Genomic DNA, 25590 nt, shown 5'->3' on the forward strand with positions numbered 1-25590 from the left:
TAGCAATGACTTGTCCCAAAGTCTACAAAGTGAAACCAGGTGCTTTGCCATTGGTGTTAGAACATTACAGGTAATAGACCAGGAAGCACTATAATGACAGTTCATCCTGCTAGAGTCCGAAGATCCCACCTGAGGCAGCTGCTTTGAGATTCGTCTGAACACGTGATAATAGAGATCCCAGGCCTGGGTGAGGTCCTTGACATTCCCTGATTTCATATACTTCCTGCACCACTCTTGGGCCTCCATTAAATCTCGACCATATGCCTGAGAGGGAACACAGGGGAAATTTGCAAGGGTCACGGATGCTGTCTAGGCCACAGGCTGAATCCCGAGCCGACAGCAGGACCCCTCGGAACGCACTGGCTGGGAGGCCGCGGCGTGGATGGCTCAGCAAGGGCAGCTCTGCAGCTCCCCGGTCCTGGAGCTCCCAATCTCAGGATGGCTTGTTAGGTCAAGTAAGGTCTTGGGGGGGATCTTGTGGTTTTCCAGTTAAAATTTTGGGAGGGTTTTGTAACTTAACGACCATTAAATTTCTGGTGATTTTATATCCTGTGGCCATGTCATTTTATTTAAGTCAGGAGAAAGGCTCATGGGAAAGGGGTCTGATCAAGGCGCTGGGCCATGTCTCTCGGGTTTGTTACCCCGTACCTGGTTAAAGGAGGTTTCCTTCAGAGTCTGGGGTCCCCGTTCCATCATTGCATGCAGGGGCTCCAGCACCTCAAACATGCCTTTCACGTTCCTCTCCCCAAAGTACAAACGAGAAGCTTCCTCCAGGCCTTCATGCCACATCTCATGCCAGAGGATGGCCACTCGGATCAGTTCCTCACTCACCTGGATCACAGAGTGGGAGGAGAGAAGCACCAAGGGTAAGCTAAACTCAGAACGTCCTGGAGAAATAGGAGGTGCTCCTTCTGGCGGCCAGAGGGAGCCTGCGGCACTGTCGCGAGGAAGGAAAACGATCACCCGAGACCTCGGGCCCGGTGACCAGGGCCGGCGAAGCCCCGCGCCGGCCCCTGACTCACCATCATGGCCTGCTGCACCAGGGTGTTACTGTGCTCACACATGTTCTTCAGAATCTTGTTGGCTGCGTTGTGCCGGGCGGTGGTCGTAGACTTGGAAGCCACAGTCAGGGGGTAGATGAGGGCCTGCAGCAAACACAGGAACGCGCGCGCACGTGGGTGAGAGGCCCCTGGCGCTGACGGAGGGAGGGTGGCAGAAGAGATGGCGAGTATGGTGCGGGCGCTAGCGTGAGTGTACCAGATAGGGCTACCGCTCATCCATAGAGGCCCCAGGCCTGCCAGCTGGGCGGGCCCTCCAGGGGCAGGATGGGAGGCACGGCCCCCGTTCCCTGCCCCTACGTCTCTGGAGGAGCTTCAGGAAAGGCCGCTAGATGAGAAACTACCCGAGGGCTCCACATACCTGGGGGTGGTACCGGCCAATGTCTGTGAGAAGCTGGTGAATGAGACGTCCCACCAAAGGCCTGGGCGTGTCAATTCTTGCAATGAGCTGAGGTATGACCTGTTACCCAGAAGGCACAGTTACGCAGCTTATGAGACATGGAAACAACCCCAGTTACTCAGGACAATGACCGGCTCTTGTTACCTGTTTCAGTAGATTACAGTGGGCATGACATGGTTCATTCCCTTCAGCCCTCTAAAGGAATTTAGGAAACTATGGAGTCTCGACCTGGGGACCAATCCCTGCTTCCTCACCACCGTGCAGTACATACAGGGGGTGCCACCTGCTGCTCCCAGCACTGCATGACGCCCAGAGACGGAGGCGCGGCGAGAGCCGACTCCCCCTCACCTATCCCCAAGCACCCTCACCTGTAACCAAGTGTCAATCTGGATCGCCTTCACCCCTTCCACCAAAGCTTCATTCACATCTGGCCAGTGACCATAATCAAACCATAAGGTGAGGACTCTGGAAAAGAAAAATGAGAAAGTCACGGGAAATTTAGTTTTCCAACTTTTGTCTGTTTGCTTTTCACCTTTAAGGTTCTTGAGAAGAACTGGCAGGGCCTCAAATCAGCGGCTCTCCAAGGCGTTTGGCCCCTGGAGCACTTGGGAGTGGGTGGGTGGTGGTGGCCGCGATGCCTGCCTGCTGGGCAGCGGGAGCCTCACCCCAAGTGCATCATCACTTCGTTCCAGATAAGGGGAGGGGTCACCACGGTATAAGCTCATCTAACAGATGAGCCCGCGGATAACCCAGGGATCATCTCTGCAAATGCAGAGGTACCTGTACCACAGTGGCAATTCAGAAACCTGATGCTCAGCCGGCTAGAGATCCCCAAAGGAGGACGCCCTGTTCCCTGCAGCCTCTGGACTGGCTGGTCCGTGGCAAATAACCTCTCAGAGTTGGATATTAAAGCTGAGAGGACTTCAGCAACATTGTAACAAGTGGGTGAATTTGTTCTTCCCTACATAACCACCACACACGAACACTTCTCAAGCCACTTCTCCTTAATCTTCGCAGGTTTTACCCCCGCGGGTGGGGCCTGGTCAGCTGTTACCGTGGATGGACTGATCCAGGCAGGGGAGGGAAGGGGGACCTGCTGTGTAACTTCTGTGGCTGCCACTCCCATGGCCTACCAGGGCGTCCCCTTCCCATCCCTGGTACCTGAGCGTGTCCTGGAGGTTGTTGCCTCGTGACAAGGAGATAGAGCGGAAGAAGCCCTGGACGGCAGGGACAGTGTACATCAAGAGGGTTTTGGACAGATCCTGTGGGAACACACACGTGTTAGCGACACTCTCGCCTCAGCTTTCTCATCTGTAGACTGGGCACAAGAGCATACGAACAGCCCCACCTCAGAGTGGTAATGAGGATTAAATCAGGTAATGCACGAAAGCCTTTAGATCGGTCCCTGGCACACAGCAAGCACTCCATAAATGGCAGGGCTGTCATAACTGTCATTGTCTGCAGCTAATGGAGGCTCCCTGAACAGGGTGGCAGGGGAGGTGAGGCTGAACCTCTGAACACACTGACCTCTGGGCCTGCAACTGCCTGGGTGCACTCTGAACTGACAGCCCGAGGGAGGAGGGAGGGGAGGAAAACGGCGGAGGAAGGGTCCTGCCAGGCTCTGTCCTCACAGTGGACCCGCAGATGCGCATGGCCACCCACACGCACAGGTGCCGGGCCTTAGGAGAATGAGCTCACGCTCGGGGAAGCGGGACAAGGAACTCATTCTTCAGCTTGAGGCTACGTCAGACCCCAGGCACAAGTGAGTTCACAGAAGCTCTGTCTCCAACGATGCTACGTGGGAAGTAAGCAGCGTTTTCCAGCTCCATCTGGCACTTTAGGGTAAAGCCTCAGGCTCCCATAAGCCCGACACCTGAGCGCCCAGTGCCTGGGTCCGTCCGCAGAGGATGAAGGGGCGGTACCTCGGTGACCTTCTTCTGCAGTGGCGAGGGCGTGGGGCTGTTCTCGCTGCTCTCGGCCTCGCTCTCACTATTGCTGCCCTCAGTGCTGGTGGCAGTGGTGGTGGCAGCTGCCGTGCTGGTGGCAGCGGTCGCATTGGTGACGTTGGCCCCGCTGGCGTGACGCAGCTTCTTCTCGTCACGGGCTTGGTTCTGATGTTTGTAGTGGAGCACAGCCTCGAAGTTCATCACTGCCCATGCGTGCCAGGCCTGGGGGCAGAGTGAGGACAGACAGTGGGGCTGTGACCAACAGCAGAGGGAGGGCTAGGCGGCAAGGACGAGGAGCCTGAGGACAGAGCCGAGCAGGAGCACGACGGCCGCCCTCTCCTCAGTGGTCAGCAGAGCAAACTTCCCTACCACGAAACCCTGGGGAATGGGGCGCTTTGCGCCATCAGATGAGGGGCACTCACGTTGTGGCACATCCACCACCGTACAGGGGACTGCGGTGAGTGCTGTTGGGGAGGGACACCCGAGAGGGGCCAGCCTGGGATGTGGGCCAGGTCCTCATTTAGGGACGTGCAAGAGGCAGCCACTGATGTTTCTCTCCCTCCCTTCCTGCTCTCTAATAAGTAAATAAATAATGCCTAGAAGCAGTTTTCCTCTATAGTTTGTTTTTTCCCTAAAAGTTGAATGAAGAAAAGTGATCTGATTAGGAGCCAGTTCTAATGAGTGAGGTCCCAGCTAATCAAGGGTTTACTTATTTACATTTCCAGCCGTGGACTGCAGCTGCCCTAGAGTAATTACGGCTGATGTCATGAAATGGGCAATTTTCAGGTCAGAATGAAGCATGCTTAATAAAGATAAGATTTTTGTTGTGGACGCTTCTGTGGTCTCCGGACCAAGTTTGGAGCCCAGAAGGATTACTTCACAAAGTATTAGCAAGTTATGGAGACACTGAAAAGAAACTGGTGACATCTGCTGTAACCAGCAATTATTACCAGAAAGCCCCCCAAAGTATATAGTTCCAAGAATCACTCCTCGATCAGTCAGTCAATTCTTCTATATGTTTTCTAGTTCTGTTTATCTTCTAGAAAAGTTCGTACAACATAACAGGATGTTACCCAGAGCTTTCCAATAAAAACAGAGAAAGTTAAATTCCTAGATGAAGAGCAAACTGGAATGGAAATCAGAAAGACGCTAGGAAGGAACAGATGACCCAAGGGAAAATCAAGTTCCAGAGATTAACCGTGTGTCCCGAGGCTCCTAGGAAAACAAGCAGCTAAGGGTCTGGAAGGCGGCAGCCGCGTACGTAATAAAGGTGTAACAAATCTTTCTCAAGCAAGAGAATCCATCTTTCTACACCAGTTCAACTTGTAGGGGCCTCTGACAGACCACCTCCCGGCTCTCAAAGAAGCAACTGCACAGTATTGGACCAGCCGCCGGCAGAAGTGCGCAGGAGCGCACGGCCAGGCTGCCGGGGCGGGGGGCCGTCGGGAGGGGGCCAGCGGGAGCCCTGTGGCCACTACCTTGTACCAGTTGCAGTCGTGCTCCGTGGCGGCGCTGTAGTACTGCAGCACTTTGGGGATCGTGCTCTCGTTGATGCCCTGGAGGTTCAGCTGCCACTCCCCAAGTTTCAGGAAACACCTGCGAACAGAGAGACGAGCCCCCATGTAGTGCTCCCTCCCCAAAGGAGAAGGAGTGATGGCAGGGGAGCCCCACGGCCTTTCGGAGGGTCTCCCTCGCTCTCAGGAAGCAATGTGACGGAGCCAACAGAACTGCAAACCACTCCGAAGGGAAAGGATGGGCGTCTGGGTACATTTTTGCGGTATTATCTCTTCTCCTGACCGAGGTCTTTCGATGCTAGCATAACCCAGGGACCAGGTACAGGGAGGTCTGCATGGACCTGTCTTTCCCAAATCCAGTTTCTGTGGGTGACAGCAGTAGGGAGTAATTTCTCTTACTGCCATATGGCCTCTGCCTCACTTCCCTTTCTCCATTCCTCACAGTGACGACATTGCCAGCTAGCATTCGCTGACTGCTGCTCTGTTCCGGGCACCGCCCTAAATGCTTGGCAATGCATGTGTTCTCTTTGTCAGTCCTCCCACCACTTACATACCACCCTAGGAAACAGGAACTGTCACTATCCCCGTTCTATATGACGAAGAACTGGAAGTACAGAGAGGCTGCGTCACTTATCTAAAGTCATACAGCAAATCAGCAGCACAGCTGGCATTGGAAAACAGGGAGTCTAACTTGGAAGCCAGAGACCAGGAGGGGAAGAGCCCATGGGTGCTCTTGGGCTGCTGAATCCTGCGGAAATCAGGAGCAGAGGCTTGGGAGCAGCACGCTCTAACCGCTGCCTGGGATCCCTACAGGGAACGGTGGGATGTAAGCAGCTGGCTGCCCACGGAGCTGTGGCCATTTCCATGCTGCGGAGGCTGCTGGTGTGGCGGGCTGGGCTGTGACCAGCCCTAGCCGGTGGGGACCTCACCGGGCCATGAGCTTGTGCAGCTCCTGCCTGTGCTGCTGTTCCTCGGTGGCGATGGCGAGCTGGGCCTGCTGCTGCATCGTCTGAACAAAATGCTGCATGTGCTGGAAGGCGTCGATCTGTACGGGACAAGGGCACAAGGAGGCACTTGGCATGTGGCCCAACTTCATGGGAAACGAACTACTGTTCATGTAACAGGTGTGTGAGCCGACCCCTCTCTAAGCAGAGCACCCTAGAACACAGGGTGAGGACCCTGGAGGACAGGACCAGGGCATGATGCTGGGAGGTGGCTGCGAACTTCAAGAAGATTCATATTTTTTCAACTCAAGTCTCAGCTCTCCTTTGCCAACGGTAATTGCTAGTTTAATAAGCTTTGGCAAAGCTACTTGACTAGCTACCCCAGATAACAACTCATAGGAAGTAATTTGAAACAACTGCTTACTTCACTAGCAACATATTGCCCAGGGGGAAATTAGGCTTATGGGGAATTATTTCAGGCTGGTAAAACTTTAGTACTTGTTTAAAACACTGTGGTACCTTGGACGCTCCAGCAGAGCAAAAACTAGACTTAAAAAAATCTGATAGACCCTTCGGTACCCAAATAAGAACAAAGAGATGGGTTGAACCCTCCATGCATCCACGGGGAAAGGAGAAAGTCACTAGCTAAGCAGACATCCGGTAGAGCTGGGTGGCCTAGCAGCAAAATCTTCAGAGCATCCTCAGCAATGACATCTGTTTACGCTATGGAATTTCATACCAAGTGAGCAGAAGACACTTGGGTCAGGAACAGAAGTTCCCGGTACGCAGAGAGTAGGAAAGAGTCAAACAGGGACGAGTAGAGGCTGTCAAGAGATCTGGGACTAACCTACAAGCCATCTGTACAAGCCTGCCACATCCAGACACACCCACGTCTTGATAAATGGGGTCCATACATTTTTAAAGGTCTTCAAGGATCGAGACAGAGCACACAAACATCAAAAGCTCAAATAGAAAAAGCAGTGAAATGTAAATCTCTCAACGTGGGGCAGGGCAGAGGGGAGACACAGAATGTAAAAAAGAGGCTATGTGTTCTCTGCCGCAGGAGAGGAGGGGAAAAAATACACACTTTCAATAAATAAGGTTAGAATGATCTTATAATATATCATATGAATCTAATAATTCTTTTTTTTTTTTTTTAATAGAAACATTTCAGTGATGATGGCCTTGAAGGAAGATGAACTTCCCAGCTTGGTGGCCAGGACCAATCTTACATACTTTTCAGTAAGACAGTAACTGGCATCAAGAGCAAGGACTGGAGCAGCTCACTTGCAAGCTGGCCCGCGTCCACTCAGACATGGGCCTTCCGCTTCCTTCACTCCTGACTATGAATCTTATACTGGGTTACAACCTACGGTTCTAGCCTATAGGGACCGGTACCACCGATCAAGTACGTGCGATGGGCCACGTGTCAGGCACTTACCTAAACTTGCATAATAACCCTTCAAGCAACAAAACTTGAGAGCTGACTCAAGAGATTCCAAAATTAAAAAAGAAAAGAAAAAAAGTTAGCGCTAACCCAGAGCCAGAATGACGTGACCCTTTATCAGGCAGCTAAGCCACGCGTGAGGATGGGGCAGACACACAGGTGCTCCAAAAGTTAATAAGACACCTGTCTTCCACAGACACCTGCCTTCACAGAGTTCTAATACTCAGCACTGCTTTGAGAAACGCACATTAGCATCCCACACCTGGGAAGTGGAAGGTATCGCTTTAGTTTTTCTTCTATGAGAACTCTACTGACCAGACTTAAATCTGATTAAGAAGAGAGGAAAACAAAATCCAAAGCATGGGAGGCAGCGCTAAAATGACCAATCACTAAAAAGGGGATAGATAACCCATGTGATCAGTGTGCACATGAAGCAGCGAAGAACTAAACGGGGAACCCTGACGCCAGAAGCGTTCAGAGTCCACAGGCCATGTCATGGCAGTCAGGACACAGAGTTAAAACTCTGGGAGACTCGACAAGGTGCTGAACAAAAAATATACTGCCCTAACTGGGGAGATGGGGGATTAGTTTGGATTTGAAGCCCACTATTAAGTTTAGGGAGTTTATCTGGCACAGGAGAATCTAATACGTATTTCTCTACTTTGTGGTATGGAGGCAACTTATTTTCAAGAAATTAAAAACAATCTATTAAAAATGCTTTCTTGCATTGGACTGAGCGCCGGCCTACAAACCAAGGAGTCACTGGTTCGAGTCCCTGTCAGGGCACATGCCTGGATTGCAGGCCACATCCCCAGTTGGGGGTGTGAGAGGCAACCACACATTCATGTTTCTCTCCCTCTCTTTCTCCCTCCCCTCCCCTCTCTCTAAAAATAAATAAATAAAATCTTAAGGAAAATAAAAAAGAGCTTTCTTTTTCCCATTCCCAGCAAGTGAGAGGGGAAAACGATTCTTTCTCTTTATAGATGCAGAACTGATCACTTCAAAGGAAGAGACTTCTCTCAGGCCCAAACTTCAGGATGGCACAGCATTCTTGCTTTGTGACTACCTGGGCGGTTTACGGGCAAGACGACGATCTAAGCTTCGTAAAATTTCACGAAAGGGCCAGACTGCCGCTAAATTCCGTGAAGCACTTTGTTTGGGAAGCACTGTGCATATACCTGCTGCCTCTGCCTTACTGCAGAACAGGGTCTGCTCTTCCCCAAATACTTCCATCTGCGTTAGGTAAGGCAGAGAGAATCCTCATTCACGGCGGAGGAAAGTACAGCTCAGAGAAGTAAAGCAGCTTGTTCACTCACGCGATTATTATTAAGCAGTTGGTTCTCCTTGGGTAGCTACTGAACTCTTACCTCGCTCTGGGCTTGAAGTTCAAGCACCCCACTTTAAATAGGTTTCTAAATTTTTACCCATGTGGTTTTATGGCTTCCCACCAGAATCTGGGCTCTTACGAAAAGGCCTCAATCTTGGAGAAGTCGGGCTGTGGTCGTAAGTTAAAGAAGCCGCTCCCTGGTTCAAACACTAGCCAAACGCTCTTTCTGCCCGCCTTCTGCAGACATTCAAGGACTTGGAGGCTGTATGTAGGGAGGAAACCAGACTACAGGCAGATCCAGCACCTTCTGTTTTTCTCATTTGCCTGGAGGAAGGTCAGGCTTTGAATCAGAAACGCTTTGGCTTGGGAGGCTTACGGAGACTTAAAAAACACAAGCCAGAACAAAAGAAAACAAAACCCCAACTGCACATTTGGAGAAGGCAGCTTGGGCCATCACCACTGGAGTAAACCCTGAAGCGCCTGGGTGCGGGGCTGTCCGTTCCACTCCGGTGGCGGCCACGGCCACAGGGCCAACCTCCCACAACCCCGAGGCCCAGGCCAAGGATCTCCACGACTGCAATTTCCTCCCTTCCCTCCACAGCCACTGCCCCGCAGCTGCCTCCCAGCCCTTTCTCACCACAGGCCCACTGCGGGGGCGCCCTCCCCTGCTCTGTCGGAGGAGGGTGCAGGAGCCAAGGCTGGCGCTCATTTTGCCTCCAGGGCCCACTTTCTGACAGTCATCATCACCATCATCCAGGAAGATTGCTTAATAAAAACTAAAAACACACCACCTGGAGGCACCTCTGTTTCCCAAGGAAGAGGAATTCTACATTGGCTGCAAGGTGCCTTTTCCCACTGGTCCCAACATCACACTCTGGATGTTGTTGCTTTTTGAACCCCAAATTGATGATAGGAAAGGAGACGAGAAGTCTGAAGACCGAGTCAGTGTTTTCGCAAACGTGCTGACTAGCGCGTCCCCTCCTTTTTCCATGTCGCAGCACAGCGTGGCTGCTGACCCAACCGTGATCACACTCGCTGGTCTGATCAGTGGTGCCCCTGCGCCTCCCTGAGTGCGATTCCCTTTCTGGAGTCGGGTCAAACAGCTCGCTCACAGGAGCAGCCCCTGACCCAGAGGTCTGGACGCCATTTCCGTCAGGGCCTGGGGGGCAGCGAGAGGCAGAAGCCTGGCCTTGGGTCGGACGCGTTCAGATACAGACCTTACGAGCACTCTTCCACATGTTTTTCATGTAGGCGTAGGTCACCTGGGGGTGACCAGTCGGCAGAGGATGGTCAAGTTGCCGAGACGGATCAACTCCCAGGAGCAACACTAAGGTTTTATGGGCAAGAGCCTTAAAAACAAGAGAGGTCAGGGAGGTCAGGGTACAAACAGAGCAGAACCAGGAGCGCCATGCCCTCCTCACCTTCCCCCCGCCACCCCGGGAGTGGGGTGTGACTCACCAGCCTGCCACTCTTGCCACATAGGCTTGCATACTTGAGCCAGGTCCTCATGTCCTCATGAGGGCTGACCACAAGGGACCGCACCATAAGGATCTTCTGCCAGTCCTCCACGATACGCTGGCAGCCCTGAAACATTCAGACGTGAGGGTCAGGTATGTCCTCTGCAATGTCGTAACCCCCCACCAGCGACAGGGACACCCACCATGAAACAAAGAGTCATTTTTATAATCTCAGCTTTCTCAAGTGAAGGGTACTGGGACTGAAACCCCTCTTTGGGACTTCTCCTAATTCAAGAAGCAGTAGAACACGGACTCTGGAACCTGAGTGCCAACTGCCACTTATTATCTACGTGACCTTGGACAGGTTACTTGACTTCTCTGGGACTGATCTATAAAATGGGATAAAAGTGGTACCAACTTCACAGAACTATGCTGAGAGCTAAAGGAAATAACCATTTAAGTTGCTTTTCTGAATTATAAATAATGCATTTTTAACTTTATTTCTTTGGCTTTACTTTCTCTGGTTGAAGATGACTATCGCTGACAGAGAAATTCAATTTAAAATGTGCTGTTCAAAGTTCAGAAAACTGAAGTGTAAAAGAAGTTTAAATAATTAAAATTTCAGATGATGTTGTTTATAAGTTGGTAGCATGCACATTTGTGAAGTTACTAAAGCTTACACCTGCACCAGGACTTCTGTCCTCACTTTTGCTCAGTCTTTCCTCTTCATGTTTGTTTGTCTCCAATCGAAAACTACACAGAGAAGGGCAAGTGCCTCATTCCTTCATATACATAAATTATTTTTAGTTAGAGAAGAGTGACTTTTAATTTCATATCAAGAGACTTCAGAGGGAAAAGGGAGCCTCTCCTTTCCACCCCTACCGGTAAGCAGTCAGACGCCGACAGCCGTCAGGGGAGGTGGGTTTCTGAGATCTGTCACTTCCCTGGCGGATTCCATCAAACCAAACAAGCTGTCCTCTGTGGACATAAATCTAAGAGTCTGGGAGCAATGATGGTGGGCTTTTTGCCGTGACAGGGCAGGACCCAGGAAAAGACCCAATGCCAGGAAGGCTGACCTCTCCCACTGCCCCATGGGAGACACTGGCTGGGGATGTCAGTCTAGATGACTTGTCCACAAAGTGGCAGTCTTCCCGCCTAGGCAGTTTGGCGAGTGTTTTGACAGCAAGCCATCTGCGAGAGCCAAATTTCTACCACAAACTTTATGCTTTATTTCCAGGCCTTGGACCGTATCTTTCCACCCCATTCAGTGTGACAACAGTGATTTGGAAAGTTAGAAAAGCAGAAAAAAGTACACGGAGTGACTTCTCACCATCTGCTAGTTTCTCCCAGATGCTGAAATGATGTGGCCCCTGTCAGGCAAAATAACATCCTGCCTCGAGATAGGAAAGTCATGAAGGCTTAAAATGATGACAGTGTCATAGACACTGTCAAGTCAGACACGGGTCTCCCTTCCCCGAGGCTCTAGTCCACTTCCCTTCCAAGTCTCTCACTGGATCAAGCCCCACTTGGTGGAATGGCGGAAGATTCATCAGATCTCTGGTTTGGAAACTCTTCCCCATTACAGGCACTTAAAACCAGGGTGTGTACAAGTCAAGTGGGCAGTGCTTGCTCTGGTGTCCAACAGACAATTTTCCATCAAAACATTCAGTGGGCATTTCATAATTGCCAATAAAACATGCGAAAGAACTGCGTGTGCCCGCTTCAGAGCATAAACGCCTACTATAGCCGTCAGTAATGCTCTGCCCGCTGCTCCTTCCTTTCCAGGGGAATGCGCCCCGAGCTGCCGAGGCAGGAATGCAGCCTGGACTTGGAAGGCTTTGCCACAGCCCACTGGAAAGCCTGGAAGCACAGACCTTGATCGGCCTGAACACGGCACTTGGAATTAGGTGTGGAACTGAGCCCAGAGGAAACAGTTTAAAACCGAGGAGGCTGATTATGGCAAGGAGGGGACAAGTAGCTTCTGAGGCTTCCTCTCTCCCTTTTGCCGATGAACATCCCCCCCTACCAGCTCAAGGACTGGGAGAACTGTCCTTTCCGAGATCACTTAGGACTGCTGACTCCCAGATCCGGAATTGGCAGCTCCTCGTGCTAAAATGATCAGAATGTGCAATGAAAACACTGATGGGAGACTCGGAAACGCTTCTCCAGGATGGGAAACTTCAGTGGAAAAAGTCTGAACAGAGATGATGGCCACGGGCTGCGGGACTGTACGCGGCAGGCCCTGATCAGTGGGACAGCAGGCAACCCCACCGAATGAGCTGGGCGCAGGCGGCCAGTGCCTGGGTGTAGAGCCGCGGTGCTCGGTGCTGGCCGCACACTGGAATCACCCGGGGAGGCTAAATGTTACTGATCTGGGTCTACCCCCAAAGTTTCAATTTATTTAGACTGGGAAGTGGCCTGGGCATCCGAATTCTTAAAAGCTCTCCAGGTCATTCTATTGTGCAGTTAAAATGGAGAGCCACTGATTCGAGGTGAAGATTCCCAACTGGCTGGCTCTAAGTGTCGCCTGTCGAGGACATTTTCTTTTCTTGCTAGAGAAGGATAAAAGGAGACTGGAAAATCGGTCACCCTCCCAGCGAAAGGCTCGGCTGAAAGCCCTTGGAGTGTTCTGCCTTGACGCAAACCGGCCTGTGTGGGGCAGGACGCACGTGCCGTGTGGAACTGGAGGGGGTGCTGGCTAGGCGCTTCCTGCCGGGCTCACCTGCAGTCTCTCCCACCAGATCTGGCGGATGATCTCGCGTCGCTCAGGGACAAGTTTGTACTGGATCACCTCCTCCAGCTCGGACAGCATGTGGCATGAAACCATGGCCTGATGAAAGCAAATCACATTCCAAGTTAATGTGCATGAACCACCCCAAAGCCAGGATGCATTTCAGTCATTTCCTCTGGTGCCGGGTATCTGCTGAGAACCACAGGCCGGTGCTCAGCAGCCTGTGAGTCCTCAGTAGCTCGACACTGACAAAGGAGCTGAACAGAACCTCAGAAACGACAACTGTAGGATCTGCGACACTCACCCCATACGCCCGACTGTAGCTCTCTCCGGCCATAGCAGTTAACTCGGCGTCCAGCAGGTCCCTGGCTTTGTCGATGCACTAGGAGAGAAAGGGGAGACCCCTGGAACTGAGCTGCGGACTTGGGAGATGAGGGTAGTGCTATTATTTTCAGGTTTCTCCACGAGCTGCAGACATTACCTGGCTCACTTAAATTCCAACGATGAAGAGAAAAACTCACCAGAGAAGTGAAGAAGCCTCTCCCCAGGTCTGAACGGCTAGAGAAGTGCACTATCTGATTTCTTGGAAAAGGCCCAAACGCTCGGCAGCCAAAAGCTTCACACACATGGTAACACCCCAAATCTTGGGAAGCAAGGGAGGGGAGCTGTGTGCTTAGAATCACCTATTCTTGAAGTCTAAGAGGACAGTTTGGGGATCTGCCTGCTTTCAACTTTTCCTTCCTGGGCCTGGTTGTGAAAAGGGAGCATGTGAACACTCCAGCAGCTCCCAGGGGACGTCTCCGGCCTAGAGGCACCATGTCCTCGTGGAACAGTGTCTGTGACACTGGCCGAGGAATGCCCGGTCCTCCCCGGGGGATAACGGGAGCTCTCGGGCCAGTGCCCTGGATGGCCCGCGTCTCAGTGCCTGTCATGTGGACTGGCACCCCAGGGATGGCATGGGGCTGCAGCGCAGTCTTCTCTGTTTCATCTGTTAAAAACCCTTCGTGCGGAGCTTTTCTGTGTTTGAATGTTTAGGCTAACTACCGTGTCCCCATCCCTCAAGTGCTCGGGTCATTTACCCAAGCATTCCACTCAAGGCAGGCTGGTGCCCGACAGGGTGGATGTGATGACTTCATTATTTCACTGTGCAAGTCAGCACAGAGTTTTCAAATAAAGCCCTGGCTTTCCTGGAAGGTCCTCGATGTGTGACACACCTGAGGAGCCAGAAGGAACCGTGGCTGATTCTGCCGTGGAGGGGACGGCTGATGAGAGGGACCATTTCTCTCTACCACAAGGAACGGTTAGGCAAGGTGGTAAAAAGGACGCAGCAATGAGCCAAGAGGCTAACTCCAAAAGCAACCCAGACGGTCACTTCCAGAGCACAACTGTCCCTCTGAGAGGGGAGTGGCCCGCTGAGGCGCAGGCAGTCTTCTTCCTGAGAACCACGCTCCGAAACCACCCCGAGGAGCTCACTAAGCCACGCCCGGGACTGAAGCACGCCAGCCTGTCCGCACACGCACCGTGGGCCCAGGAGCTGGCAGGCCACACGTAACTGCCTGCTCTCTGCCGGGTGGCCTGGGTGCGTGTGGTTCTTACCTGCTGTGCCAGGGAGAAGAGGTCCTGGTGTAGTGCCAGCACGGCTCTGTAAAACGCCCCGTCGTGGGTGTCCCGTGGGATCATACAGGTGTACTCTTCCATGCTGTCCCACTGACCTACACACGCACACGCACACGGAGACAGAGGCAGAGAGAGAAGTGGGGGATGGACAGAGAGAGAGAGACAGAGAGAGAGAGAGACAGAGAGAGACAGAGACAGACATAGACAGAGAGAGAGAGAAAGAGAGAGAGAAGCATTAGTGTGGTCAACCTGCGGCATCTCAAGGAGGCCTTGTCACTGTTACCTGCACTTTGCTTGGGGTTCAAACTAGACAAACGTGATCCTGATGGATCAAAATACTGCAGAGACCCTCTGTGCTCTGTGGGGTTGAGCAAGCCAACTGCACAAAGCCACATCTGTGTTCCAAAAACAGGACTCCACCTCTGTCCAGGGAGCCCCACAAACGACAGGAAAAACAGCAGGCGGACAGAGCCCGCGTGTCACGAGGCTCTCGGGTAGCACCTCACTAACCTAGAGGACGCTCAGGTTCCTCCAGGTGCGATGGAACGGCTTTCTTCCTTGCTAGCGAAGCATCTCTCAGTTCAGTGGTACACTGAAAATTACATTTCCCCTTAACAACTGAAAATGGCCATTACCCAGACAGGGGACAGGATTAGACAGTTTGCTCATCTCACTCTGGCAGTACCTTTGCCTCAGAAAGGAGGAGATATATATTTTAAGAGACTCTGTTATAACAGAAAGATAGGCTGGGTCACGGCACCGAAGTCTCAGTGTCATGGCCGACTGGGAGAACGGCGGCAGCCAGGAGTGTGGGTGAGAGCGGCTTCCCCGGGTGGGTGAGCACGTATCGAAGGCCAGGATTTCCAAGACCATCTGCAGGAAAGATATCAGCCTCACCAGCTGCGAACCGCAGGGCTCCTGATTTTAGAAGGCCTTTTCCTGCCTTTCCCTCCAGTCCAGCAGCTCATCTATTCTCTATGCCTCTGGGCAAGAGCAAAACAGCAAACAATGACTCCTCAGGAAGCAATTTATTTTTGAAAGATGTTCTGGATCCAGCCCAGAGCTCATGCAAGGAAAGGATATAAGCTCTGTGACTCCAGAGGGGTAGAATGTAGGCGGAAGGTTATGTAACCTTCCTTTGGACTCGCTGGGGGAGGCCTGTCTCCTGAGACATCCCACATCACTGGAATAATGCTGGGGCCTGGTGTCAGAAACCTGGACAGTCTGTGGGGCTGAAAAGGGGATCTTGGCTTTAAAGTACTTGGGCGGGGGGGTTAGGTGGGAGAGTGTTGGGCAGCAAGGAGGCGAAGAAAGAAAACAAAAATGTCAAAATGTTTATAACTGACAGACGGTGGAAGGCACATGGCAGTTCATCATACTATTCCGTTCAGTAGGGGAAGTTAAGAAATAAAAGGAGACAGACAGCTACCTTCTCTGTTCCTGCTTGGGCTAAAGGTGTGACGAGTGGCACCCCAGCAACCGCCCTGGTTCATGAGGGGACTTGAACACACAGGCCCCGTGCAAGGCAGAAATGTGGAAAAAGGCCAGCGACAATCGAGTCAGAATACTAGTCTAGGAACTCCTACCTCGAGACTCAGTCATAAGAGAAGATAAACCAGTAACTCGTTTAGACAAAAAGCCCAAACACACCTCATTCAGTACTTAATTCTGGCGCCTGCTCACCGTTGCCCTTGGCTTCCCCGGGAAAAACCATCTGTACCCAAGTCTAACTAAAGTCAAGTCAGAACCACCAGGGAGAGGCAGGAAGAGACAGAAGTGAACACAGACTGTCTGACACTTCCGAAGACCTGCCGTCCCACCTGCAGCCATAGTAGCTTGTGGATGTGAGCACCCAGCCTCACCCTCGCCATGCTGACCAGGATGCCTGAGAGGAAGCCTTACCCAAACCCCATGCGGCTGCAGCAGCCATCCGGGCCATCTTGGCTTGGGTCTCATCATTGACCAGGGTCCACTTTTCACAGCACTGCTGGTGGAGCTGCCCCCTGAATGAAAAAATTAAGACAGTTGGGTTATCTGAAATCACCTCTATAGCCTGCTGCTCTTTTGCCTCTTGGGCTCGCTGAGGCGCCACAGAGATGCTGGATGATAGGGGCCCACCTTGAACCAGGGGCCTCTGAACAAAAAAGCACTTTCTAATTGGTTACATGAGAGAGAAGTGATTGGCAATTTGTCGCTCCTACGGCCTGGTGCTCATAATCTGTCTGAGAGTGAGTTTATCAGAGATAGGGACCATGTCTAACTCGATGTGATGTGAAATATCCTTAACATCTGGCCCCTTCATAAATATTAAATAATTCCCCGGTGGGCCAATGAATCCCGGCTCCTTCCCTTTGGCAGGCCTACAGAAGAAGCAACCTGAAGAGATACATCTGGACATTCAGTTTGGTCTTGGAGCGACAGGGAGAACTGATTACACAGGCTGAACTGAAACTGAAATGAAAGCAGTCTGCACAGAAGGAAGAAGGCTCTTCAATGGTCACATCTACCAGAAATCCAGACACTGCTTGTTCTCAGAATTTTGCACAATTACCACGAGTGTGGCTAAGGACTATGAGATACCGAGATCATGCGTGATGCCCAACAGACTCCAGTACTCAAGAAGAGCAGAAGCCCTCTCAAGAACAGAGATGTCCTCGTGACAGAGGAAACAGCTGCCTCCCATGCCCGCTTCTGAATGGAAGGAAATGCATCCTGAGCAGATACAAGCCCAGCGTTCATGTAAGCTTCAAGACTCGGTTAGGAGACTCCTCAATCTTCCCTGCTTTCTGAAAGAGATGTTGTAGGATGTTTTACCTTGGTATTGGGAGTGGAGGCAAGTTCCAAGTGGCCCAGCTCATAAGCCTCATGGGACATGGGTTGCACTACATTATAAAATGACATGGCGGGGGGTGGGGTGGTAGAGATAAACATGCTGACTGGTGACTACATCTATGAGAATGGTTCAGGCCCATTATCCAGAATCAGGGCATGGCAGTCACTAACTTTACGTCTCTCTGGCACATGATCAAGAGAGGCAGGGCCACAAACACTCTAACTCAACACACAGCCAAGACCGAAAAGGAAGAGGAACTGGGCAGCCACCCTGCCCTACCCACCTCCTGAAGAAGCTCCTGACTGCAGCAGGATGAACTGAGAAGTCTTCACTACCAGGTCCTGCTGGGGCTTACCCAGAGCTGCAGCTCTCAAACCGTCATGTGCATCAGAATCCCCTGTAGGGCTCCTTCAGCTAGACCGCTAGATGCCACGTCCTGAGTTCCTTACTCAGGTCTGCACTGCGGCCTGAGAATGTACATTTCTAACAAGCTGCTAGGTGACGCTGCTAATGCTGCGCTACAGCGGCCAGTGTGAGAACCTCTGCTCAGGGCATACGATCACCTCCTCCGGGCAGCACAGCTTTGTTGGGGTCTGGCCTGGAGGTAGGAAAGAAAGCTACATGATTTCCAAATGGTTCTTCCAAACCTAGAATTCAGTGTTTCCCCCCAAATACATGCAGAGGTAGAAAAAGTGAGCCATCTGGGCTGCGTGGGCTCAGGAGACAAGATAAAGAGGCAAAAGGAGGCTCACTGGAGCTTCGGAGAGGGCAAGGGTGCGCACCTTGAGGGAAGAAGAGGGGGAAACAAGAATTCAAATTTTTCTAGCTTGTTGCCAGAAGCAATTCAGCCTCCCTCTAGTCTTTCGTCAAGACCACCTCTTTCTGTGCCACGGGTCTAAGGATTTAGTTTTGCTTTGCATTTAGAGGCAAGGAGCAAGTTCAACATGAAACACCAGGAACTATTACCCCGAGAGACAAGGCAGGGGCAGCATCCTGGAAAAGGCGGCCCTGACAGTGAACATGGGCACCGCCTTCACGCTGCAGCTGTGCCTACCTAAGGCTGTGGGGTTCCTCTCCCACAAACATTTGCTACAAATAAGAATGCAGAATATACTGAGCCCTAACTCTTAAAGGCAGTGGGGGGAGAACAAAATCAAATAAGTAAAAAATAGGAGGCTGTAGGGGAAGGGGCAAACACCTCTCACTGCACACCACAGAGGACCAGGTAAAAGCCCTACCCCCAGGACTTAGACTTTCCCACCCAGAGCATCAGCGAGAAGCTTAGCAAGTGTCCTTTCATTTAGAACACCTGTGTGATTGGCTGACACCCAAATAATCTGTTCTCAAGCACCCAGAGGCAACGTACGGAACAGTGTGAGGAGGCTCACTGTGGCTGCAGGTGTGGCTACGTGCATGATGGGGCTGGAGGCTGACTCCCGCAGTTAGCGGCCTAGAGGCAGATGAATATGGGGATGGGGGAGGGTCTTAGCTCAGTGGTAGCGCTAGATCATTCCTGATGCCACCTCTGGTGAACACCTGCCTCAGGCATGTGCAGAAAATATATACTCGAAGCAAAAGCAATTGAGAAATTGCACTCTGAATATAACTGACTGAAAAAAACCATGTAAGAAACCTACATACAATCAAGAAAAGACTTTTGCTTCTTTAATCTCTGTTTAAAATCTCTTAGTCTGCTGCATTCTTAAATCCCTTGGTCAGCATCAATGGCCACTTATACTTTATAGGTAATTATAAAATTGGAACGAACCCATGAGATCAGCGGTAAATGGGACCAAGAAGTGCAGCGTCAGGAGACCTGGATCACTGCGCTCTCGGGCGACCTCAGGCCAGCGATGTCAACTTCTATGACTCAGTTTCCCAGCTGTCACACAGGCAGACTAGACAAAATTGCATCAACATCTCTTCTAATATATCCAAGTTGTCCCTGCTTAACCCACCTAAGGAAAGTAGTTGTCTTTAATTTAGAAAAGGCATGGAGGGGAAGACAGTTCAGGTAGAACTTGAAATATGGGAAGGATTTCAAAAAGAAGACAAAGAAGCGGAAGGAAAGGTAGAAGATTCTACAGTGATGGCCATGTTCTGTACCTGCCTTGTTCAATGCGGTAGCCACTAGCCGCACTGGCTACTGAGCACTGGGAATATGGCTAGTGTGACTGGATTATTAATTTAAAAAAGAGCCACATCTGGTCCTGGCTGGTGTGGCTCAATGGATTGTGCACTGGCCTGTGAACCAAATGGTCACTGGTTCAATTCCTAGTCAGGGCACATGCCTGGGTTGCAGGCCAAGTCCCCGGTTGGGGGCGCACAAGAGGCAACCACACACTGATGTTTCTCTCCCTCTCTTTCTCCCTCCCTTCCCCTCTCTCTAAAAATAAATAAAGTATTAAAAAAAAAAAAGAAAAAAAGAGCCACATCTGGCAGTGGCCACCACATTGGACAGTGCAGTTTAGATCCCTGTGGGGCATTAAAAAAGGCAGTTTTAGGTGCACAAACTGATGAAGCACAGTTGATAGAATACGCTTCCTCAATTCACTGAGGTAAGTGAACATGAAATGCCAATTATGAAAATAATAACGACACATGAATCTCCCTAAAAACGGCTAACTCAGACAAGACAATTTCAAATGACTAAGTTATCTGTACACATGTGATCCAATGCTTACGGCTAAATTCATTGACATTAAACTTTCATGTACTACATTACATCTTTATTTGGGAAATATCCCTTTATATTAAGAAACAAAAACAGCAATCACTTATCAAAAAAAACCCTGTAATTAGGTATAGAAAGAATACATGTAGCAAGAGATCATTCTTTTTAGAAGTCTTACTTTGATTTTTCAATTAATATTTTTAAAAACTTTCTGGGGTATAAAATTTTTAAACAAATCAAAACTTGCCTATATTAAAGAGTGAGGTTTATTGATGCGATGGAATATTATGCAGTCATGAAAAAAGATGAGGCAGACCCTGTATGTACTGATGTGAAACAGGGGTCTAGAGTTGTTAAATGGGAAAAACAACATGCACAGCAGTGTGCTGAGTACACCGTCACAATGTAGACGCTTGCACACACGGGTCTTCCCTGGGACTCTACACAAGGACCTGGTCTCTGTGCGCGGAAGTCTGAGCGGCTGGGGGACAAGAAGACTTGGTTTTCACAGCTCTGTCACTGTTGTGTACTGCTGGATTTTGTGCTATTGCCTGTTTCAATAATAATGCTTTAAAGGTGAATTAAAACATGTCGATCTAAAAAAAATAAAAAAGCCTCCAGCCCCGGCCGAGTGGTCCTCCGCCGGCTGGAGCACCACCCTGTACGCCGAAAGGTTGTGGGCCCGGTCCCCGGGCAGGCGTACCCTGGAGGCAACCAGCCGATGTCTCTCTCTCTTTCTCTCTCTCCTTTCCTCTCTCTAAAATCAATGATAAAAAATACCGTTGGGTGAGGATTAAATTTATAAAAAAATAAAAGGAAAGGTTCTGATAATCCCTGAAAGAAGGAAGGAAGGAAGGAAGGAAGGAAGGAAGGAAGGAAGGAAGAAAGGAAGGAAGGAAGGAAGGAAGGAAGGACGGAAGGAAGGAAGGAAGGAAGGAAGGATGGAGGGAGGAAGGAAGGAGGGAAGGACGGAAGGAAGGAAGGAAGGAAGGAAGGAAGGACGGAAGGAAGAAAGGAAGGAAGGAAGGAAGGAAGGAAGGAGGGAGGGAGGAAGGATGGAGGGAGGAAGGAAGGATGGAGGGAGGAAGGAAGTAGGGAGGGAGGGAGGGAGGCTGGCTGGCTTCAGGGACAGAAGTTCCATGTGTAGATCCACTGCAAGGGCACAGGTCTGTGGAATTCTATCTGCCCGAGATGGCTCCTGGGAGGCCTGGTTCAGGGGATCTGCAGGCTTTGGGTCAATCAGGCCTCTGAGGAGCTCTGGGTGTCCCAGCCTCACCTTCACTCTGGAAGCTCAAACTGTAATGTCCTCCCCCTGCACTCCCACACCTAGTAAGTCTCCAAACCCCGTCCACGCCGCCTCCCAGACAACTCGGGGTGCAGCCCTCCTCCATCCCCGCTGCCCTCAGCCTTCCCTCTCCGCCACCACCAGCCCTCCCCTGGACGGCCTCTGCACTGGTCCTGTCATCTCCTCTCTGGCATTCCTTCAATCCACTCTCCGCTTTGCTTCTAAAGGGTCCTTTTAATAAAATAAACCTGCCAGTCACGGCCCTCCAAATACCCGGATGGCTGCCCAGTAGCCCTCAGGTTAAAGGCCAAACTCCCCACACACTATGGTCCCTGCCTACGTCTCCCGCCTCACCTTCACCTCTTCTGCTACATCACCTCTGACCCTCCAGCCATACGGAACTTTCAGAACCTTGAGCATACTGTGCTTGCTCCTCCTCACTATACAGATCCAAGTTAGGGACCACTCCCTACCGGAAGCCTTCTAGAGCCCCTTGCAAGCCTGGATTAGGGCCCTTATTTCCCCCAGCTTCTGGGCTTCCCTGTGCAACCGTATTCACTCTGCGTTACAACAGCCAGGCGGTCGGCTCCATAAGCTCGGGGAAGGCGGGGCCCGGGTCCGTCTTGCGCATGGCTGTGTCCTCGGGGCCTGGCCGACACCGGCAATGAATAAGTGCCCAATAATTACTGGTTGAACAAATGAATGGGAGACCACCCATGTCCAACAGAAAGTTAGATAATCTGCTCATGGAAGGGTCTCTGGCATTTTAACTATTTAAAACTGTAGTTAAACAATATTTAATGACTGCAGTATGGCATCTTGTTTTAACTATTTAAAAACACCACTTGATGCTGAAAAACAGAATGGAAGCCATTTTTCTTCACCATCCCTCCTAAGCTCCCCCAAGACACAGGCGACTGTTCTCAATTAGGCATCTGTGTTGCCTTTACCTGGGACACCCCTTTTCCTCTCCCCCCAGCCTGGCTCCCTCCTCCAGGGAGAACTGCGGGATCAGCCTGCCCCCTCCTGTGGTCTCCAAAGCCACGTGCACACCCGATGGCCACTGCTCACTGAGGCCTCAGTAACCACCTGTTAGGTGCTGTCGGCCCCGCCTTAAACAGAGGAACTGCTTTCTGTCGTTTTCACCTCTGCAGCCTGGCACAGAGCAAGCATTCAATAAAGCGGAAGCACTAAAGACGGCAGTCATTAGTTCTTCCCTAAACTCAATGGCAAGTGCTAATAAAATTTTTAAAAAGACTAGGAGGTCTTCATCAGTGAGTTAAGGTCGAGAGGCCACATAAGAGGAGCCGAGGCAGACCCCAGAGCAGACCCCAAACCTGTCCTGTTCCAGAGCATGATACACTTTAATTTATTTTTTCTAAAGAGCCTTTCTATTTAGCACTGAGACAGAACAGAGAGCTAAAAACACCCAAGCGATAGATGATCCCTGGAAAAACACCCAGTAAAGCAAAAATGAGAGTCTTAGGAGAGAACTCGGTTTAGCGAGGCCTTTCCAACCCAAAGGGCAAAGGTACGACTGCTGCGGCAGCCACGCAGCCACCCCCCCCACCCCACCCCCGCTGCGGCTCACCATTCCCCCAAGGCCTCGAGGCAGCGCATGCGGCCCAGCATCAGCTCTGGGTCATCTTTGTTGGTGTCCATCTTCTTGTCATAGGCTACAAGTGCGTCCTCCCACTCGTGCAGTTTCTCATACCAGGTGGCCTGGATCTCCTGCCAAGTGGAAAAGAAGGAGGACAGTGGGGAGGCGTGAAGAACAAGAGGGGCGCAGTTTTTAACCCACACACTCTTTCTGAAGGTGCTGCGCTGTACAGATGGCCCTTCACCTAGCAGAGCATGTCCTGGCTTTTATTGAAAAGGACTTCAGCATGTCTGGGAGGTATGTTTGGTGATGATGGGAATGCTGGTTCCTTGGCACACTGATGGAAAGATCCTGGAATAATCAGAGTAGATGTCAGGTTCAGGTCACACTCCTCCCCCCATCACTTCCTGCCCAGACACAGAGGTCACCAGAACTCCAGCCAGCAGGGATGAGAGGACAGCAGGAAGCCCCGAGTGCCAAGGCCCTGATCTGCAGGAGTGCTGATGGTGGGCCACATGGTAGGGGAGGCAGCTGCCTGCCTGAAGGGGCCAGAAATACAGGCCACATCGACATATTTGCTGGAGGAAAACAACTCACTTTTAAAAAGCTTTTGCCTCTCTTCATTTCTTCATGCATTTTTAAACTTCCAGGAAATAATAATTTAAAATACATTATAATACTACTGCTTAAAATTCTTTGGAAAACCTTTCCCTGCTTCTCCGAGAGTCCCCCATCCAATGTTCCCTTCTGCTCAGTGCCTGGCAGCTCTAGCAGTGTCGGGGCCAAAGGATGGATTCCACTGCTGGGCACACGGTGTGCCACGCTGAAATCCAGGGTCGGCCACGTGAGTGAGGTGCTGCAGTCTACGGGCTGCAGACGGGGGCTCTCCAAATGGTCCGGGGACTGTTTTATGTCTCTGTCTGCCCTCCATCTGCCCTCCACCTCGGTTTGTCTTCTGGGCTTCATCACCAGCTTAGTAAATGACTACTTCCCTACCAGATGACGGCAGTGGCTCTCCAGGGATTTCTTTAACAATAATATGATTCTGCAATGAAATTTGTATGATATAATGCAGGGCCCACACTACTTTCCCCCATTACCCTGCTCTCCTTTCAAAATAAAACCGATATCTGAGTACCATACGCACTCACAGCAACTCTGCTGGGCTCACTGAAAGGATCTTTTCTTCTTGAACCTCCGGAAAAAGGTCACTTCTATTTCAGGTCATTCACTGGTGCTGCTTCCCCTCAGTTTCAACAGAGCCAGTCCCCTCTGCAGCTCCTGCGCTAATCCCGCTGCCACCACAGCCTTTTCTCCAGTGGCAGTGGGTAGTGGGGTTTCCCAAAACGGGCATTTCTAGCTCCGTGGAAGGTAAAACTACCTAAGCTTCACTTTTCAAGCCTCTTTAGAATAATGCCTCAGTATGAAAGAAAACTTAGAGAAAAAGAGTGGCTGACTGCAAAGACAGTTCAAAATTAAAAACTCTTAATTAAAAAGTAACACTGGAAAACTTCCCATTTTCAATTTCCACACGGGATGGAAAAGAACAGAGGGGCTAATGACTAATGTGTGGCACACACAGCATGAACAAGCAGGAAGCAGAGGGGGTGGCGTATGGAGCAGGTCAGGGAGGGGGCAGGATATTTTGAATTGCAATAGACTGCAGAAACTATAAGGTTTAAGCAATGAATCACACAAAATTCTAATGAGATTGCTGTTACATAAATTGTGCTGAGAAAGCGCAGGCTCTGCCAAGAAAAAGCAAGCCATTGTCAAGTTTAATACGATTCAGCCACCTGAATGTAACAGAAAATCCACCACAGCATTAGCAATACCCTGAAGCTAATGGCCACCTTTAGAACCTGGAGACAGAGGTCGGCAGGCTGAGCCCCTGGGTAAAAACTTCATGTTGGGGAATCACCTGAACACCAGACGGCTGTGGGCTGTGGGGTCCTGGTTGCTGTCGGCACTCACTGCTGTCGAGAGCCCTGAGGCTATCAAAGGAGAGGACACCTCTGTCTGGGCAGACCCCTCTCTGCTGACTTTCTTCCCTCTGCAAACAAGGACTGTGGCATGGATGGATGAGATATCATCCCTTCTGTTCTGTCATCTGGGGAGATGCTTTCTTAGTCTAGTTACAGATCTGTGCTCAAGATGGCAAGATTCCCATAACGCTTTCAGTCCTTGTGTGAGGCAGAAGCCTGGGAAGTAGTCACAATTTTTCTTCACTAACACACTGGGCTCTTGATTAAGGCAAACCAGACTAAGTGACCTGCATGACTAATAAAAGGTTCCTTATCAAACATATGGACCCAGAACTTCTTGACCTTCTAGGAAGTCAATGCTAAGTTGATTAAGTTGATGCTTTATATATGGTTAGGAAGTTACCAGAGCACCCTCCCAGGACCACAGAGTAATGGACACATTTTAATATTGGTAGGGCAAAGATGGCAGGAGAGAAGAAGCTATGTAAGTAATAATGAAATGGAACACTCACTCAATAGCAGGTATAAATTACAAGTGTGTTTTTTTTCTGTAGAATTGGCCATGGGGTCATCTGAAATATGTACTGAGTATTAGCTGTGGGTCACGGGCAATGCCAGCTGCCACAGATACCTTATTTTTCACTCTCTAAGACGTACTTTTTTCCCCAAAAATGGGAGAAAGTGTCTGTGCGTCTTATGGAGTGAATATTGCATCACAGACTGTGATATGTGTTACCTGACCTGTTGGTGGTGGCGACAGCTGTTAGAAAAG

General features: G+C 50.7%; 1 protein-coding gene across 1 annotated transcript in view; it reads right to left on the reverse strand.

The window, feature by feature from the left end:
* MTOR (mechanistic target of rapamycin kinase) overlaps nt 1-25590 on the reverse strand; it is a 114088-nt gene that overhangs the window by 17779 nt on the left and 70719 nt on the right. Inside the window, exons 29-44 of the mRNA XM_090268590.1 lie at nt 22825-22964; nt 16344-16444; nt 14421-14536; nt 13129-13206; nt 12816-12923; nt 10095-10220; nt 9854-9985; nt 5848-5963; nt 4883-5000; nt 3381-3626; nt 2620-2720; nt 1827-1923; nt 1420-1518; nt 1023-1145; nt 649-831; nt 130-264 (exon numbers count right to left, since the gene is read on the reverse strand). Coding sequence (XP_090124716.1) covers nt 130-264; nt 649-831; nt 1023-1145; nt 1420-1518; nt 1827-1923; nt 2620-2720; nt 3381-3626; nt 4883-5000; nt 5848-5963; nt 9854-9985; nt 10095-10220; nt 12816-12923; nt 13129-13206; nt 14421-14536; nt 16344-16444; nt 22825-22964 — 2019 coding nt within the window. The remainder of the gene's footprint in view (nt 1-129; nt 265-648; nt 832-1022; nt 1146-1419; nt 1519-1826; nt 1924-2619; nt 2721-3380; nt 3627-4882; nt 5001-5847; nt 5964-9853; nt 9986-10094; nt 10221-12815; nt 12924-13128; nt 13207-14420; nt 14537-16343; nt 16445-22824; nt 22965-25590) is intronic.

The sequence above is a fragment of the Furipterus horrens genome, unplaced genomic scaffold, assembly GCF_987537825.1.
Source record: "Furipterus horrens unplaced genomic scaffold, mFurHor1.1.pri manual_scaffold_3, whole genome shotgun sequence".
Taxonomy (NCBI): Eukaryota; Metazoa; Chordata; class Mammalia; order Chiroptera; family Furipteridae; genus Furipterus; species Furipterus horrens.